Consider the following 18,830-nt stretch of genomic DNA (forward strand, 5'->3'; position numbering starts at 1 on the left):
GGATAGTGTTATAGATACCAAGCAGGCTTCAGAGGCGAAACCCGTCTAGACTGTCTGGTCAAGTAAGCAGAATTCAGAGAGCTTGCATTCATCGAGTCTCGACCCGTTGCATCGTGCCTGTTGCGTTGTTGGTCATTCTTGAACTGCATGGGCAATAATCCAGTCAACAATACCATGCATTTATTGGGTATCATCACCGCGTCTCTGTGCCACATGTACGCTTGCCTGAACGCCTGTAGCTTCTTCCCAGTGCGCCATGTAAATGCCTTGCCTCTACTTCCATATCTCTTTTGAGACCCGTCCACCTAAACTTGTTTTACGAACGCTGTCGTGGCATTAAGTTCTGTTCTTGGAAACGCTGAGAAGTGGAAGAGACTTACTAGCATCAATTTGCACAACCTGTGGTAGCGCTAGCCGGACCTTGTTCCTGTATAACGCTGGCTGTGACCTTTGCAGTGGGTTACCCTCAAAGTAGACTGTCTCTAATTCTTCCTTATCCCTCAGCTCCTTCTCGATTTCGTTGAAGTCACTCAACTTGCAGTTGCTCGCCCAGAACTCCGTGAGGTGTTTGAGGCCCTTCAACCCGGTGAGGTGTTCGATCGGGTTCGCGCTGATGTCGATGACGTTTAGATTGACGTTGTTCTCCAGGCCTGATATCTCGGTGAGGAGATTGTGCGAGATGTGCAGCTCTTCGAGATTGACGAGCTTTTCCAGGCCCGTTATCGAGCGCAGACGATTCGACTGTATGCTGAGAATCTTGAGGTTGGTGAGACTATCCAGACCTTTGATCTCAGTGATCTTGTTCTTGCCCAGCCACAACTCTTCCAGCCCCGTCAGCGTCTCCAGTCCTTCAATCTCTCGCACTCTGTTTGCGCCAAGCTCGATCTGTCGCAGATTCGATAGCCCGTCGAGATTCTCTATTTTGCTGATCTTGTTCTGCACAAAGTATAGGTCCTTCAACTTGGTCATATGGTTCAGCCGTTTGATATGCTTGATTTTGTTGAAGGAAAGGTCGAGCGACGTGAGTTCGGTAAAGGCATCGAGCCCTTTGAGATGCGCTATCAGGTTGTCATAGAGATCGACTTCTGTGAGAGTGGGTGCGACGTCTTCGGGTATCGCGATGCTTTCTATGCGGTTTTGGCGCAAGCAAAGACGCTGTGACATTAGGCAAAATCATTCACGACGCAGACGATAGCATACCTTCATCTGCTTGAACCGCTCCAACCGTAACGCCGACATGTCTGAAATCTTGGAGTGGACAATCTCTATGTCATCCTCGTCTTCCGGCGTATCATCGAGCAAATCCTCATCTGCGGCCAGCTGTTCCGGGGGCGGGCCCTCATCGTCTGATACTTCCGGGTCGCTCACGACCTGTGCATGTGGATCTCTAGGCTCGTCGCCGATAGTCATCTTGTCTATGCGCAGCTTCCCGTCCCAGCCGCTGCTGTCTCGTGGTTTGTGCCCATCTTTGTCGTCATCGCGTGTTTCGTTCGCGTCGACCGTGGCCGCGGGGTCGCGTTCGTCGTGCGGGGCAGAGTTTGGCTCAGTCATTGCGCGCAGGCTGTCGGTATCTGACGAGGCGACTGCAATATCTTCTTAATACACGTGGAAATCTTGATATGCAGATTTGATGTCTAGGCAGCCGCGTGTCCAGCCGTGATCTGGGGGGTGGTGGAAGTTACGTCGTTTGACAATTAATCGCAGACTAAGCAAGGGTCCAGCGGGATGACGATCGTGGACGATCGAAACACCAACATTCCACCACCGCCGTCGACGTGTAAGCTAGACATTACAGCTACACTCTGGAGACAGCCACACTCATTTCACATGAGCTTTGATTCATCATGACTGACTAGAAACAGGATCCATTCGAGTTGCCTATTCCCTAAGTGATCCAGCCCATGTTGTCGTTACAGGCATCACTTTCGCATACCAACCTGCAAGCTTAGAAAGAGCTGTGCGCCTCTAAGCTGAGTAAAGAGAAGCTGGTGTGGTATAACTGTTCCGCCAATCCTGATTTCATTGGGGATATTTTGAAAGGCGAAGAGCATATGCACTCCTTGAACACGTCGGCATGCCTCAATGGAGGACCTTTTGGACGCACACGATACCACCTTTATTTGAATCTCCATAACAGGATCTCGTCTACTATAATGCGGGGGTATGTGACTGCTGGTTGCTCTTTGTAATGTCGTGGCCGAGCATTGGGACCAGATCACCTTGGTGTTGAGAAAAGGCCCACAGCTGTGGTACTTGAGCGTCCGTCAACGCTTTTCCGAGCATCGTGACCCCAGCCTACAGTACAAAGATGTAGAGACATAGGTTTTTCTTATAATTTTTCCCCTATCTTACCAACCAGCATTCTTGGTCCAACGGTAGGATAATTGCCTTCCAAGCAATTGGCTCGGGTTCGACTCCCGGAGGATGCAAAATATCCTTCTCTACAATTGTGAGATGTTTTTTTCTATATTTTTTTGCTGCAATCTACAACAAGAACAAAGCCTCAACTGGCGGACGCTCGACTCGAGACAAGTACATGATATTCGAGACTAAGGCTTACAGGATAGTGCTGCCACGCATAAACTCCCGGCGGTCCCCGTCTCAACACCGTTAGGGAATTGCAAATAAGGCGTTAAGCCACAATCGACTGATAGATCTGTTATCATAGGCATTCTTGTATATCTGGGTGCTCTTCGTCCTTACCGTCTCAGTGCTGCGTACCCCCCTCTGCCTCTTCGCGCGCTTTAGTTGTTTCCAGCATTGACCTGTGGGTAAAGTAGGAATTTCGATACGAGACGCCATCTGTCTACACACATACACGATCCGCGACCACTCGTTCACGACTCGCAGTAGCAAGGCGCAGGGTTCCACCAATGATAGCCGTGATGGTGACGCACGCCAGGGACGTTTGCAGACGCGGCGTTCCAGAAAGCAGGCGCGTAAACACGTTGATGACGTAGGTAGCGTACCTTGCAGCGCGCGAACAACACACCGTTTATACATACCCAAGTATCTGCGACCGAATTGGCCAGTGGCAATCTACAATACGCAATAATCTCTACTAGAGACGATCTGGCTCATTGTATACCGTTTCCAATCTTTCCACAATAATTTCCATAAAAGCAATGTCACTACGAGCTCTATCCCGCGCACCGCGCCAGGTCTGTCTAGCAGCGAGGAGACAGTATGCGACCAACTATGATCAGCGCACCAAAGAAACACTGAAGGTATCTTCGCGATTGACGTGGTGAGTAGTCGAGATCCCATCACAAACTCTCATCGCGCCGCAACTTGCATCACAACACCCGCTGGCCAACCCGCTGGACAACCCACTGGACACGCCTTCCTACTCTACCTACCTTCAAACGACACACACCGTGCTGACTTACCCAAGGCTCACCACAACCGCCGCCGTCGGTGCCGCGGCCCTCTACTACACCACCAGCTCCTCACCCTCCCCGGCTTCCTCACCCTCTCCAGCCTCCTCCACTTCTCCCAGCCCCCCGGATCACAGTAAATCCACTCGGCCGGGACACCGACACGAATCCGCCTACGCCTCCGACGTCCCCAAGCCCGTTGAAGACCGCCATGGCGACAGCGTCAACAAACACAGCATCGCGGCGCACAAGAACCAGAACAAAGTTCGCGAGGGCAAATTCTCAGGCAAGGAATTTGACAATCATGTGCAAACACATTCACCGGGGAAGCCTGAAGGTGATTTCGAGAAGCGGTAGCATGGTTTCGGAGGGACAAGGTAGGTGACAATCGGTTGAACCGAGGTTGAACGTAGTAGAGCACAGCGAATGCTACATATCCAAATGATCTAGCCACGTCTGGAATCGTCATTCTGCAGTCCCACTAAGTCCCAAGTCCCGCCGCCGCCAGCGCCGCAAAGAATTTTATCGAATAAGCCGAGTCTACGTATTCCAGAAATTTGGTAACCTTCTTCCCATCCTCGGTGAAATGCAAAATTAATGCGTATTCGTTTGCGTATGGTCCAATGTCAGTATCGGCCGTACTTGTCGCATGCATGATACATGTGTGCGCGTCCGCATCATGCACCGCTGTGTGGACGGTAACCTAGGACGACGTTAGCCGCCTGCAAGTCTCCCAGGCAATACACCGTGTGCTTTACAGTGAAGTTCCTGAAGCATGGCAGTATTTGCTTTAGGCGTTCGCGGTATTCGTCATTGCTCATACTTGGTCGCCCCATGGATGCAGGAATGACTTGTTGTTTACAGTCTGGCGCTCGAAAAGCTAGTATCTTCTCCATGTCCCATGCATTGTATGCATCGAGCACGGTCTGCGTCGTTGCCTTTTGGGTAGCGAGAGTGGACATTGTACCTAAGTCGGATGATCAGGGAAGCAAGATGTAAACAGTGTTACAAGTAGTGGATTGCTGTGCTGCATTACTTTATATACACCTTGAAGCTTGCGTGGGATCATGGCGCGTATCGTGAATGTACCTGCCGGATTGGTCGCAACAAGCTATCGAGAAGCGGGGTCGACAGACGGGTGGTGGTAGACGGGTGGTGGTGTAGTAGTGGCTGCGCCGCAATCTCCAATCTCGCATGTTGTTCTAGAACCCGTCAATACGTAAAAGAGATGGATAGTACGGAAGATAAAGAGATATAGTAGGTGTCATTAGTGGGATGCAGCGCGAGATATAGGAGAATTGTTTCGATAGCTCCAAGTCTTGAAGCTGTGGATTTGCGAACAATTGTCTCGAGGCGTATTGCCGCTCCATTGCGGGAAGCAGAACAAGATACAGGCACGAATCCAGCATGCGAATATATACAAGACAGGACGACTTTTTTAGTGTACCGGCACACGAGGCGCGCCGGATTTGACCGCTACAATTCTCAAAGCAACATTTTCTAGAGCAATTTTGAGTTTTGCTCGATGCTCCTCATGGAACTTGGCAGCTGGATAATTACGATGCTTGGCGAAATAGTCGGTGGAAAGGACAATCAATGCTTGTCTCTCCTATGACTGACTGTCGTCAACTTGTGCCCCATCAATGCACTACATGTACAACACCAAGGCTTGCTCACAGTTGTTCAGTGCGTGGTATCTCTGCAAACACTTTTATGAACCTTGTACATAAGTGAACTTAGCCTTCAGAGAGCTTGTTCTAGTTTGAATAACCTCATATTTTGGCAGACCACGACTATACTTCTAATGCACGGAACGAGCATGAAGACCTCCTGATTCTGCACAAGCTGCCCACAGATCCTCAATCTGCCCATTGGATCCAAACTCTAAGATGTAGTATCTATTGTCATACTTGCTCTTTTCTCTTCGTAGACAGCCGGCAACAATTTCTCCGTGTAATGTACGGCGATTCGAGACCGCGGGATATTGCACTCCGAAAGTCAACATTATGCAAGAAGCATTTGTAGCATGCACGACACTGCGATAAGATCTCATATCCATTCATTGAAACCTGTCATAATTCCATACAAGTCGGCAAAATGCTCATCGGTCTCCTCGACTCGGGCCTGCCATAGGTCCTCAAGAAGTGGCCTCTAGGGAAACAATCCTCAACCCTCTCGAAACTATATCTAACCAGACTCCTAACCACATGTCCTCTGCTAACATGACCTCTTCCCACTCTGACCGTTTGCACATTGGTCTTGACCCATAGTACTGGCAGTGCGACAGCCACACCAGCCTCAAGAGATGCTTCGTCAGATGCCAGACTCGAAGCGATGCTTGCCCTGAAACTGTCGTGGGACATAGCTTTGCTCTTCCGCCAGTGATGACCGCGTCCGTTTCCTCCAGAAACATAGAAATCGTCATCTTCCGAGTCGTCGCTGCAGTTTGAGGATAGTCTGCGGGCTTTCCACTTCCAGTCTTGCGGTGCTTCTACTAGACTATCGTCGTCTGCGAGGCTTGTGAAGAGTTTCTTGAGTAGAGGGAGGTTGACGGCGACGATGGCGAATTGCACCTCAAGTGAGGCGATGATGACCATTTTACCTAGAATCCAAGAGGTATCAACGGGCTCACCGGACTGGTCACCGAGTTGGAGTAGGGGAATCAGGCGGAAGGTTGCGATGATGACGGATATGCTACCGAATGCGATAACGCTGAGGACGGCGACCTTGCGACGCAAAGGCAATTGGCAGTTCCAGATGGTAGAAATGGGCAGAATGAGGATATACAGATCCAAGGCGATGTTCTAAGAGGTTTCAGGTTAGCTGGGGGGATTCGAGAATATAACAAGAAAAGGGTGCTTACCAATAAGCATGGTCCAATGAGGACGATAAGTTTGTGCATACAGTAGGCGTCTGCGTGCGTGCCTGGATGCAGGATTTCGTCAAAAGGCAAGCACTGAATGCAAGCAAGAAGCCTGGTTATGCTACATTAGTCTTGTACGGGTGTGAGGCAAATACAAGAGGATGACTAACATATTGCACGCCCATACAATAGTGTTCAAACCCACGCCAGCGTAGACGGCGTACCGGAAGGCGGTAGTATCGGGTGATAACCGGAGGTAGAAGAAGAGAAAAGCGGATTTAATGACCCAGTGAACAGAGTAGTAGATTATCTCCTCGACAAAAAGCCACTGATGCAATCCGTCAGTACAGCACTCTTACTGAATCGTCTCGGACATGGACATACCTTGACAATCTCGAATTGCTGAATGGTATTAAGAACGTCCATATGTCTGCATATATCTGTTAGCCTTAGCTTCTCGGTTTGAAGTAGCTGTGGTTCTTACAATCCGCATCCCCAGTACAAAAACATATGCAAAACACCTTGCTGAGCGAGACTGAAGATGAAGACCACCACAGCGAAGTAGTCATCCCATCCCCAAATCCTCGATACAATGTAGCGACAGTAGAATCTCAAGAAAGTCGAAGTGGTGCCCAAAAAGAAGGTAACGTAGGCCACGGCATAAGCCAGCGGCTGCAAATTAGTAGCCAGCGCCATAGTCGAAGCAAATGGCGACGTGAATCAATCACGAGAAGGAGTGGAAGTTGGGCAGCTCAGCTCACACCTCAACCATCGCAATAATGCATGGCTCTCGCAAGTATCTTAAACCCCTTCGCTCCTGTCATTCATGCACTGCTTTTTCCCGACATATACATCGAAACAGGCATACGAGCTAGTCTCATCGCCGGGAGCCAGTTTTCGGACTATACTCCTATGCATGTGCCACCTGCGTCTTACGGGTGAGAATGTTCATGGTAAAAATCGTTGATGACTTTGGTCGACATAAACAAAACCGTTGTTTCGGTGTGGCTGGCGGGCGAGTACCTACTTCAAAGCATTGCCGGTGTTTGCTTTTTTGCTCGAGAAGACCCGTAGAGTAAAATACTGCACGGCATATGTCTGATGTGGAGCTCTGACGAATACTCCACGTTTTCGGCGACAACGTTGCAGCGACCGGAAGCTTGAGTCTGGACACCCGACAATGATGCCATAATTTCAGTATAAGGCCATGGAATGCATTCCCCCACTGATGTGCCGACATTGATGTTCTTGGTTGTAAACCTTGCGACAATATTGGAATACTGTTGAGCCGAGCAAGCCCGTAGCTTTCCCATTCAAAGTCTACCACAGGAGGTACCGCATTTGTCACTCAATTGCCTTCGCCAAGGCGATCGATTTCTTATGCCAGATGTTGTAACAAAGTTGCTGGCAGGGCTACGGATTTGGCGCAGAACAAGCAACGTACGATCAACGGAGCGCGCCACTCAGAGACACCCGCCTGTCTCCACTCTGGTCCAGAGAAACCAATGAGGTTGTGTTTTAGCACAGATTGCCAAAACTCCGTCTGTTAGCTCCAACTCCGAAGCTCTTTTGGGGGTGATATGGAGACAATCGTCTTCCCAAATAGCTAAAACAGAAAACAAAATAGTCGTGATTGGTGCGGCGAAGTCGTAGTGCCAGTAGTTCCCGCCCCTAGGCCCCCTTTCGTTAGCACTAGGCTGAGTTGGTGAGCTGCAGAAGCTATATGCAGTCGATGCGCCCGCTATGTGAAGCTTCAGAAAGTATGCGAAACAGTTTCCAGACGCGTGCATCATCAGAGTTTCTCACCTATATCTGGCTCGTCAGGAGCCGCATAGCAGTGCATGCACACCACCGGAGTCGCATACATGTCCTGCTGGTTCAGCACCATTGCTGAACACGGGGCGAATTATACCAAGGAATCTCTACTACAGAGCGAACGCAGGGCGACATGCCCAACTGTCATCCTGCACGGCATGGCTAGAATAGAGTTTGTTCAGCCAGAAGACTCGGGAAGGATTCACCTGTGTCCCGGAACGATTTGCGAAGGAGGAAATGGAAGCATTGTGCAGAACTTGTAAGACACCACCTTTGAGCAAAGGAGATTTGACTAATGTCAAGGGGCATCCTCGTTGGCTATGCACATGTCAACCTTTTGTGCCACTAGAAAGTGTAAATACTACCACTATTTTGAAAGCCGTTCGAGAAGGTCGTACGGTGACGAAAACGTCTATTTTGGCCACCTCGCATGTGCGACTTGAGGCTGGTCGGATGAGATTAGTACGCAACGGTCGGTTGATCGTTGGCTCGTATTCTCCGGATATTGTGAGGGCGAATCTTATTTCTGGGAATCGTTCGGCAATGGCGCGCTTTGCGGGGAGCCTCTTGCGTCGAAGTATATTACTACACCACCACAGCGGTGATGACGATTAGCGTGTAGGCGCACACCAAGGATGGCGACTCGTGACTCTGTGGACATGGATGCCATCGCATGAAGCTGCAAGATCGGCAGACGTGCGACGGGCCGCCCTGCACAGCGCTTGCCACTGTGGAACACGACAGGCTCTGACATGTGACAGCAAGAGCAACGACTCCAGCGCGCCGATGCTGCGACGACGATGGCCATGACGGTTATGTTGAGAGTCGGCTGGTGACTCTTGCGCATCGATGAAAGGATAATGCCGGCGCACTCAATATTGGACCAGCATATGGCGGCAGAAGCGCATCGGGTCTTACGGCTGATGTTGGTTGTGATAGGCCAGGGCGACTTCGCGTCCCCGTACCATGGCGCCTAAGTTCCTAGCCGTGAGTCAACCTGCAAGCTTGTGGCCGCACGAACGGTCGCATGGCCTGGGAGTCGGTCGCCTTTGAAAGTTTGGCGAAGACGAGGTTATGCAGGGCTCGAAGCGTAATTGTCTAGAGTCTAGAGGCAAAGCAGAATGCAAATGTTCGCTGTGGGCTCTGGTTAATGTGCCTTTGATCAAGATGCTTGGCTGTCATTTCCCTGTGTGACGCGCCTGCGCCGCGATGCAGTGGAGGATGTGATTGGGCAAATGAATGATGAATAGTCCTCCCTTGGAGATGTGCAGCGTGGAGTGAGGGTATTGTATATGGGCCTGGCCATGCACTCTCTGGCTAGGGCGATTGCAGGCTAGGGGCGAAATGGCATGGTTATTGGGGGTCCCCCATAAAGAGGCCCCTGTCGTCGAGTGTGGCAGCTCTTGCACAGCCCCGATACAGCTCGCAGAATGCCATCGTTGTGAGCGCATTGCCTCTACCACAAAATACAAAGGCTACATTGCAATCGCCGTCGCCGTCGCGCCAACGAACGTGTGAGGGAAGCCGTGCTGCTCAAGTGAACTGGCGGTTGTTGTGGAGCTTTGGCGCTCATGACGGTGAAAGACGGCGTCTCATTTCCGTCCACCTTAGCGAACCAGCCTCATCCCAAGCAGCGTATCCAAGCTTCGCTCCCGGTCGCCCTCGCTCTCTCCCTCGGACTCCCTCGACGATAGCGACTGCCCCAGCTGCGAGACAAGGCGATCGCTCCTTCCATCTTGCGCATCAATCCAAGCAATCGCGACCGGGCCACGCCATTGCCAGCCAGCCATCCACCGCTCCCACCCACGAGCGAGTTCCACCACGCGACGACCCAAGGAGCCCTCTGATCCGACCCAAGCCTATCACTACACGTCAAACTCACCTGCGCGTTGTGCGTCTGACTTACTCGACGCGCAGCCATGAGCACCGAGCCGACGCAGCTCTCTGCTGACGCAACCCGCCCGTCTACCGACAGGGCAGTAGGGTCGTCGGAGCAGGCCAACGGCACCGGTATGTTTTGGATCTATCATCATCACCAACACCAACACCACAACCACCGCCGCCATCACCCACCATCGCTCTCCAAGACTTGATTACTAACACAATGCAGCTGCCATGCAAAACGCCATTGCCACCAACTCCTTCGCTCCAGGTCAATCCTCGTCGCAAGGCCCGTCGTCTGCCCCTGCTGAAGGCGATTCGAACCAAAAGCGCACCCTCTTGAACGTCCCCCAGTCCGCGTCGCAATCCAACGAGACCCCCAACACCGGCCTTAGCGGCGCAACTGCAGCAGACGCCGAAAGTATTGGGCGAGGCTCCAAGCACTCGAAGCGCAGCTTCATGGGCAAGCGACGAGCTGGCAGCACGGCGAGCAGCAAACGCTCTCACCCGCGTGCTGCACCCTCGGAAAAGAACGAACAACCGCCCCCGGTGCCTGCCACAGCGAACCGTCCAGCATCGACACGGAGTAAGACGAAGAAGTCTGGGGGTCTGTTGTCCTGCCTGCCGTGCTTTGCACCAAAGGAATCCCGAGACGACTCTACGCCTTTGGAAAATGTCAAGCAAGCCCAGAAGGTACCCGCCGGCCGCACGTCTCAGTCAACTCCTATTAAGAAGCAGGAGCCTACTGTTGCTGAGTCCAGCAACACGGACTCAAAAGACCCGCTTGATGAGAAGAATGGAACCGAGACATCAGGAGCAGGTCTTGCTGAGAAACCCACCCACAACGATGGCACAACCGAACAGCCAGCAGTGGAAACGACGCCCCCGGTCATCACAAGAAGCCCATCCCAGAAGCAGCAAACAGAAGCAGTGTCCCCGCCCCAGCCCGGTACTCTACAGACTGGCCATCCCCAGATAAGCATCACAAACCCTACGCCCACCGCTACTCCGGTACTTCCTCGGCCATCAGCAGAGCAGGAGCGCATAATACAGGACCAGACCGAAGAGCAGAAGCAGATCGACAACGACATTGAGATGAAGGATGTGCCGCTATCGACCAATGATGTTCATCAAGAGGGAGAGGAGAAGGATGCAGAGGCTGAAGCTGAGCATCCCAAGGTTGATCTACCTCCACCCCCGCCGCTCGCCGAGAGGCAGGTTGCAGTGCAACACCAGACTACGGATGTAGCTGAGGCGGCCGAGCCACAAAAGTATCTTTTGGGGCCCATTGCACCTAGGTTCCAAGGGAAGAAGTGCTTGGTTCTCGATCTGGACGAGACTTTGGTCCACAGCAGCTTTAAGGTATGTGTGATACATAGAGCGTTTGCTTCTGTTTACTAATGCGGCACCAGATTCTGCATCAAGCCGACTTCACCATCCCTGTTGAGATCGAAGGACAATACCACAACGTCTATGTCATCAAGCGACCTGGCGTCGACCAGTTCATGAAGAGAGTGGGCGAGCTCTACGAGGTCGTTGTGTTCACTGCGTCTGTATCAAAGGTAAGCTTGGTCTAAAATCTTGCTAATACATAATGTGTGCTGACCATTACAGTACGGTGACCCACTTCTCGACCAGCTTGACATCCACGGTGTTGTCCATCACCGACTATTCCGCGAAAGTTGCTACAACCATCAGGGCAACTATGTCAAAGTATGTTTACTTATATCATCTTACGTCTCAATCCCTAACACATTGTAGGACCTTTCACAGATCGGTCGCGATCTCAAGGACACCATCATCATCGACAACTCGCCCACGTCGTACATCTTCCACCCGCAACACGCCGTTCCTATCAGCAGCTGGTTCTCTGACGCACACGACAACGAGCTTCTCGACCTGATACCCGTGCTTGAGGATCTGGCTGGCCAGCAGGTCAGCGATGTCAGTCTGGTGCTTGATGTTGCTTTGTAAGCATGAATTGAGACGACAGTGATGAGAGAACACCCTTGCGCATGCCCTTTCACCGCGCCGACATAATCACTTTTCTTCAAGTCGAAGCCGTAGGAGCGCTGCTCTTGCAGCTTCGAACCTGTACTTTGTAATCAGTTGTAATCTGCATCAAGAGGCGGTCTGAGAGGGGCAGATATGAGACTAGTGGTTTAGGATCATCTTGCAGCTTCAGACTCTGCGTGTTTGATTTCCACTGCCGCGAGCATGGCTTCGGCGCAATGTGCTTCGATACCCACCCCCGCCAGCACCCGAGCTGCAATGAGTCACATTCCTCTTTTACGCAACAAAACCGGAGGACATTGGCGCAGAATGGCGTCGATTTGGCTGGAGAGGCCACGAAAATAAGCAGTAATATTGGCACATACCCCTTTCTACATATGCGACGCGCCAGACTCTTTGGGGTCGCGTTGCACTTACCATCAATACCATTTCCTTTGTACATTTGTGTGCTTTCTTGTTGGTTTTGCATTGCTGGCTGGAACATGCATGGTTTGTTCATACCCACGACTGGAGCGTGTATTAGTGCTGCTCGTCGTTCGGCTCGGTTCCTTCTTCGCTCATGTATGTCCACGGGTCTGTCTTGACAGTCTGGCAGGAGTGCTAGCCAACTGGTAACTAGATAGTCAATACCACTTCCCATGGTCAGACCACGATCTAGAATCCCTCAAGAAGCTCTAGATGTAGACCGTGCCGTCCAATGTCTTTCCTATCAGTAGTGTCACATGCACACATGACGTTGACAGACCAACAGAACGCCTGTCTTGGCATTCACATGTCGAATTTACATGACTCGCATGACCACTCACCTTGCGTCCCGACCAAAGCGTCCCAAATACACTCCGCATTACGTCTTCGCCACGCTGGAAGGGTCCAACGTAAGAAGCTTGTCCAGCCTCTACCAGCAGCGCTGCGCCCTGTGTCTTTGCTTCGTCCACATAGCCTCGCTGTGACGATCCTTCATTCTCGCTAAAGGCTCATTCCGCTCGCGATTGTTGCAAGTTGGCTTCGCCTTAGATGGCTCGGTGACACTACGCCCACACCTGAATCTTTCTTTGCTCGACATAACTCGTCATGGAGAGATATAGTCAGTTCCGCGACAAAGGTGCGTTTAATGATACTCCTCCGCGATTCTTGGAGAGTTCAATGTGTTCTTACGTCCCCTTCCCACGACGCCTTGTCTAATTCTGCCCTTCGCCGTCGATTCCGACGTACAAACGTGTGATATGTTTCCCACAAAAAAAGTAACTATTTAGCTAACAGTAGACCTACAGGCACGGCGATAGCGCCATTCCTTCCCGTTCCTACCCCGCCAGTCGGCATCATCTGGTCACCAATATACCTCTTCCTCTTCTGCGTGCGCGCACCCTTTGTCGTGGCTTTCTCACTGTTATACTTCGTAATATTGGAATGGCTTCCTATTGGGAGGAGGCTGAAGTATGCGGTGCTATGGCTGATGCTAGGCATCCCTGGTGTGTGGTGGGTGGATTTGCAGGTTGATGGTGTTAAGAGAGGGTACGTCAAAACGTCGATTGCAGCTGAATCGTGGTGGAAGTCAGATAGAAGTCATGCCTGGAGGTCGAATACCCTGAGTCGCTGCTAACTCATCAGACAGACAACTACACTCTGCGAAAAACAACCTCCCCAAACCTGGCACGATCATCGCGTCCTCCTTCACATCACCCCTCGATCCGCTCTACCTCGCCGGTATCTTCCAACCGATTTTCACTCGCTCATATTCAGACCACCGAAAAGTCGAACGCATAACGCTTCTGGGCGCCATCCTTCACGCATTCTCCCCGCCCGTCCTTTCTCCACCCGACTCCTCCAAACTCGTCTCACTCAAACAGCTCACCGACGAGAACCCGAACAGAATAATTTGCATATTTCCCGAGACTACTACAACAAACGGCAGAGGTATCCTCCCGCTATGCCCCAGTCTGCTGAGTGCAGATGGCAAGACGAAGATCTACCCTGTTAATCTTCGGTACACGCCCCAAGATGTCACAACTCCCGTTCCCGGTGGATATGCATCGTGGTTCTGGGGCCTACTCAGCAAGCCGTCACATCAAATGCGAGTACGCATCGCTTCGCGTGTATACAACAGTAGCAGCCAGGACCAGCCCTCTCGTCCTACATCGAGTTCGAAGCAAACACCGATCAAGGCATCAGGCTACGATGCAAATATCTTCGATCAACCTGACTTTAGAAACGGAGTCAGTGGCAAGCACGGGGAGGCTGGTGATGGCATGGATGTTGATGTTGGCGGCGCTGTGAACGACATTGATGGTTTTGTTAGCGAAGATGAACAGAAGGTCCTCGAAAGGGTCGCGGAGGACTTGGCGAGGTTGGGCAGAGTCAAGAGGGTGGGGTTAGGCGTTGAGGATAAGGTTGAATTTTTGAAAGTTTGGGGCAGGAGGAAACGATAGATGAGGGAGGAGGTAGTGGATCACGGAAAGGACAGGTCGGATGGGTGGTTGAGACAGGAAGATCGCTGAGTAAGAAGTTTCAGAGCTGATAGCACTAAGTCAGCTATCGCTAGTATGCAATATCAATATGATATCACTATGAACTTTCAAAATGACCACATCTAGCTTCCTCTGTCTTCTCTTACGTTCTTCGTTCCGACTTCCTGTTTCTGGGTACGAAGGTGCTTCGTCCTGGCGCATGGAGATGTCTATTGCAAGTCCAATCGAAGAGACTACGAGATGGGTTATCGATCTATGTTCGATAAGGCTTCGTACATCGAGGTTGGCATACACGAAACCATGCATGGAGTCGAGATGGCACGGCGTTGCTCGCGATATGCCAGCTAACCGAAGTTAGCATGTGGCTACAGGGATGGCGGTTTCCTCTGTTTACCGTCCGAGCGCAGGCCCAAACAATCGATATCCGACCTCCGCAACAGCAACGTCAACGACAACGACGACGCGCTTGTGCTTTCGGCCGCGCCAGGGTATGCTTTACTGATATCCTTTGTCCGCTAGACGTAGGTAGACAAGATTCGATTATGGACGCTGCCAACGAAAACACTGTACGTATGCCCCCATCCCTTGCCCGGCGCAAGTCTGACTTCGCGACCATTGCATAGGGTACCACGAAGCGCTCAGGCATTAAACCACCCTCGACCTTTTCCAACATCACCTCATCGCCGACTCGCGCCCTCGGCGAATTGCACGAAGCCGGTGCCAACGCGCGAAGTGGAATGCCGATACCTACAGCGAAACACAAGCCCTCCGGCTGTACACTGCCCCTCTCCATACCAGTAGCACCGGACAGGTCGCTAACTACACCAGTACCGGAGCCTGCTTTCAAGCAACGGAAGACTCTTGCAGAGCAGGCTGGCGAGCCCATTTCTCGACTAAAGCCCCCGCCGTCTAAGATATCGAGTGGGATCAAAAGCATTGTACCGCGTGGACTCGCCGCGTCCACATCGCGTGCCACTACGAAACCGACAGTGAGACATCCTGCAGCCTCTACTCTCAGTGGCAGTGTGGGCGGAGCGCCTAAGGCTTCCGGGACTGTGAGACCCAAGTCGGCCTATGGCCATGGAAGCCATGCTAGGAGCAAGTCCTATCAGCAAGGGCCGCGCCCTGCGACAGCAATGCTAAACCGAGATGACGATGACGACAGTGAGCAAGCAGAGCGCAAAGGTGTGCAACCATTTCTTATCTCTACAAACCCCTCCACCAGTGCAAGAGTGCCTGGTGGGATGCCTTCTTATCTGAAGAAGCGCACAATCTCCCTCAATATATCCCAACACAGGATCGCTGGTACCTCAGGTCCACGAGCGGTTTCTTCTCCTTCCCACTTCCGCTCCGTCACTCCGGTCATCGAAGAGCCTGCCGATACAGACTGCGACGACATCTGCACAGCGGTTGGCGCACTCACATTGGGCGCGGCCAAGGCAGACGTGCGTGACAGTCAAATTGGACGTGGTATGACTTCTGACTACGGGACAAACCCTTTTCTCAAGCCAAAGATACCTCCATCTCAACTTCCCCAGCGTACGCCGACAATGGCTCGGCAGCAACAAGTAGACCCGTCGCCGCTCCGGCCTCCATCTAATACACCGCGGAAATCAGCACAAAAGCCCTTTCTGAATCGCTTCACTAACGATCGATGTCCAGATTTCTACAATGAACGCATGGAGGCTATGGAACGAGACTTCCGCATGTTCAAGGAGAAGATGGAGACAGATGTGCGACAGGCTACTGACTACAAGGAATCGATTCAGCAGCTTCAAAGTCGCGGTAGGTCAAGGATAACGCTCTTCCATCTCGGCCCGTGGACGTCATTATGCTAATATTGTTCCCAACAGTCACGGAACTCGAAACTATTCGCGCCCGTCTGGAAATCGTAAACAAGGGCCTAGAGTCGGAGCTCGACGATACACGAAGCTGCCTCAAGTCAGTAAAGATGGAACTCGAGATGATGCAGCAGAAACACACATACGAAGTTGAAGATGTGCGGCGGAGACTACGCATTGAGGTCGAGGATCTGGAGTCGCGGCATCGGAAAGACACAGACCGAATGGAGAGAGAACGAGATGAGGTCGAGAGGAAGACACGCCTCGAGCTCGAAGGACGAATCGACAAACTGCTGAAAGAACACGACGAAGAACTTGCCGGCTTGCGGAAGAAACTGGACGCCGACACGGAAACAGAGCGAAGCAGGCGCGTACAAGAAGCACAAAAGATCGAGGAGGAGTATGGTTCAAAGCTTAGAGCAGCTGCGATGGAAGCAGACGCAAAACACCGTGAGGCTCAATTGGTCCAGGGCGAACTCACCAATGTCAAGTCCGAGCTTGACCGAGAGAGGATGCTCAAGAGTAGCCTTCAAGTTCAACTCACAGAAGCAACAAGCAACAACCTTACATTGGACGCAGCGAACAAGGCGATGAAGGAGAAGATCGACTTCCTCGAGTCCGACAGCCAGGCCCAGTCGCAAGCTTTCAATGACCTTCACAAACGAATGCAAGATGCGATTGAAGCTGCTGAAAGAGCGCAAGACAAGCTTCGTCAAGAGGAAACACTACGCCGAAAACTTTTCAACCAGGTGCAGGAACTCAAGGGCAACATCAGAGTTATGTGTCGTGTGCGACCCGCTCATGAAACCGAACGCAATCCGGCGCAAATCTCGTTCCCGGACAATGATACCGACAGCAAAGAAGTGGCAGTGCTTGGCCCAAGCAAGCAAAGCGCAACTGGCAAGGACATTACATCCGCCTATGCGTACTCATTTGACCGTGTATTTGGCCCAGCGTCACAGAACAGCGAAGTTTTCGAGGAGATCAGTCAGCTTGTACAAAGCGCTCTTGATGGATACAATGTCTGCATCTTCTGCTATGGTCAAACAGGAGCTGGAAAAACACATACCATGTCGTCAGCTGACGGTATGATCCCCCGTGCCACAGCCCAGATCTGGGATGAAGCGCAGCGATTGCAAGAGAAGGGTTGGAAATACGAGATGGAAGGCTCTTTCCTCGAAGTTTACAACGAGACGTACAATGATCTGCTCGGCCGCTCAGAGGATCTAGACAAGAAGAAGGTCGAGGTGCGACATGACGCGGCGAAAAAGCAAACGAACCTTGACGGTGCAGTCAGTGTGAAGCTCGACGGGCCAGGTCGCGTGGAGGAAATCTTAGCGACCGCCGACAAGAATAGGACTGTCGCTGCCACCAAGGCCAACATGCGTTCCAGTCGAAGTCACTCTGTCTTCATTCTGAAGCTTGTCGGTATCAATGAGATTACTGGTGAAAGGAGCGAAGGCACGCTCAATTTGGTCGATCTTGCTGGCTCAGAGCGACTTGAACACTCTAAAGCTGAAGGTGCACGCCTCAAGGAGACACAAAACATCAACAAGAGTTTGAGCTGTCTGGGAGATGTCATCAACGCTCTTGGATCGGCAAAGGAAGGCACACATGTGCCATACAGAAACTCGAAGGTATGTTACACAGTTTCGATCTGGAGTAACTCTTGTACTAACATTTTCATAGCTCACATACCTCCTCCAATACTCGTTGGGTGGCAATTCAAAAACGCTCATGTTCGTCATGGTCAGCCCGCTACAAGCACATCTTCAAGAGACAATTACGAGTCTCAAATTTGCAACTAAGGTTTACAACACGCACATCGGAACGGCGAAGAAGCAGACCAAGACGTCGTAGACTTGGTTGTCAAGACGTAGATTGACTTTGGGTCCTGCGACACTTGTGTGCTACAGGATGGGCGTTCGGTTGTTCTGGATAGGACGAGGTGTTTGCGTATATATCCTCTTGTATGCACGAGCAGTGGCCTTTGAAGTGTTCGAGGTCAGTATTGATTTGCTTGGTGTATATAGCCATGGTTTGGAGTCCAGGATTTATCTGAACAGGGCAAAGTCGTGTGGCGCACAGTCAACATGCCGGCGTTCAGGATTTTCTTTTGGTAGCAATGTGAAGAACGATGAACGAAGCATATTCATTCTTGATCTTACTTCTAGTGATATAATGAGAGGAGAAGAGACAGCAAAACTAGGTGGTGTTGCCATGACATGAAAGTTCGTTAGATGGCTTAACATCCATCTCTTAGCGCTCCTCTCATCTCTTTGAATTCAGAACCCCCCCATACCTGCACACTTATTTCCAAAATCGACACCGGAATGTCGCACAACTTCAGTGTGTGCAGTGTCCGGCGTTCGACTTGGACGCCTAACTCCTAACAAATGGGATGCATATGCCTCCATGAGATCATGGTATCTCTCTCTTTTTCTACTCGAAGATTTTGCTGAACTTACCATCGCATATAGAGCCTACAGACCGCGCAGGGTATCCCATGGCTCTCCAGATTGTGCGCTTACCAAGTAGGCATTTGTCTCACAAGGTGTTCGTTCTGAGATTCCGT

At 51.5% G+C, this 18,830-nt stretch overlaps 4 protein-coding genes across 4 annotated transcripts; 3 read left to right on the forward strand and 1 right to left on the reverse strand.

The window, feature by feature from the left end:
- Positions 1-8: 8 nt before the first annotated feature.
- On the reverse strand, positions 9-6,936 carry GT037_004719 (l domain-like protein; the record flags this gene model as incomplete). The annotated part of the gene is made up of 10 exons (XM_038929766.1): positions 9-50; positions 321-325; positions 381-1,155; positions 1,201-1,583; positions 3,006-3,039; positions 5,621-6,181; positions 6,241-6,352; positions 6,411-6,568; positions 6,625-6,670; positions 6,725-6,936. 10 exons carry the CDS (start codon positions 6,934-6,936, stop codon positions 9-11), a joined length of 2,328 nt encoding a protein of 775 aa, XP_038788038.1.
- GT037_004720 (uncharacterized protein) lies at positions 3,126-3,734 on the forward strand (the record flags this gene model as incomplete). The annotated part of the gene is made up of 2 exons (XM_038929767.1): positions 3,126-3,247; positions 3,395-3,734. 2 exons carry the CDS (start codon positions 3,126-3,128, stop codon positions 3,732-3,734), a joined length of 462 nt encoding a protein of 153 aa, XP_038788039.1.
- A 3,038-nt stretch (positions 6,937-9,974) lies between the features above and the next one.
- On the forward strand, positions 9,975-11,910 carry GT037_004721 (phosphoprotein phosphatase; the record flags this gene model as incomplete). The annotated part of the gene is made up of 5 exons (XM_038929768.1): positions 9,975-10,065; positions 10,166-11,298; positions 11,349-11,498; positions 11,551-11,649; positions 11,698-11,910. 5 exons carry the CDS (start codon positions 9,975-9,977, stop codon positions 11,908-11,910), a joined length of 1,686 nt encoding a protein of 561 aa, XP_038788040.1.
- A 1,110-nt stretch (positions 11,911-13,020) lies between these two features.
- On the forward strand, positions 13,021-18,115 carry GT037_004722 (carboxy-terminal kinesin 2; the record flags this gene model as incomplete). Its single annotated transcript, XM_038929769.1, has 9 exons — positions 13,021-13,051; positions 13,221-13,461; positions 13,562-14,312; positions 14,363-14,444; positions 14,773-14,902; positions 14,944-14,980; positions 15,038-16,199; positions 16,268-17,892; positions 17,945-18,115. The coding sequence occupies 9 exons, from the start codon at positions 13,021-13,023 to the stop codon at positions 18,113-18,115; spliced, it is 4,230 nt and encodes a 1,409-aa protein (XP_038788041.1).
- Positions 18,116-18,830: the final 715 nt, after the last annotated feature.

The sequence above is a fragment of the Alternaria burnsii genome (assembly GCF_013036055.1).
Source record: "Alternaria burnsii strain CBS107.38 chromosome Unknown 698, whole genome shotgun sequence".
Classification (NCBI taxonomy): Eukaryota; Fungi; Ascomycota; class Dothideomycetes; order Pleosporales; family Pleosporaceae; genus Alternaria; species Alternaria burnsii.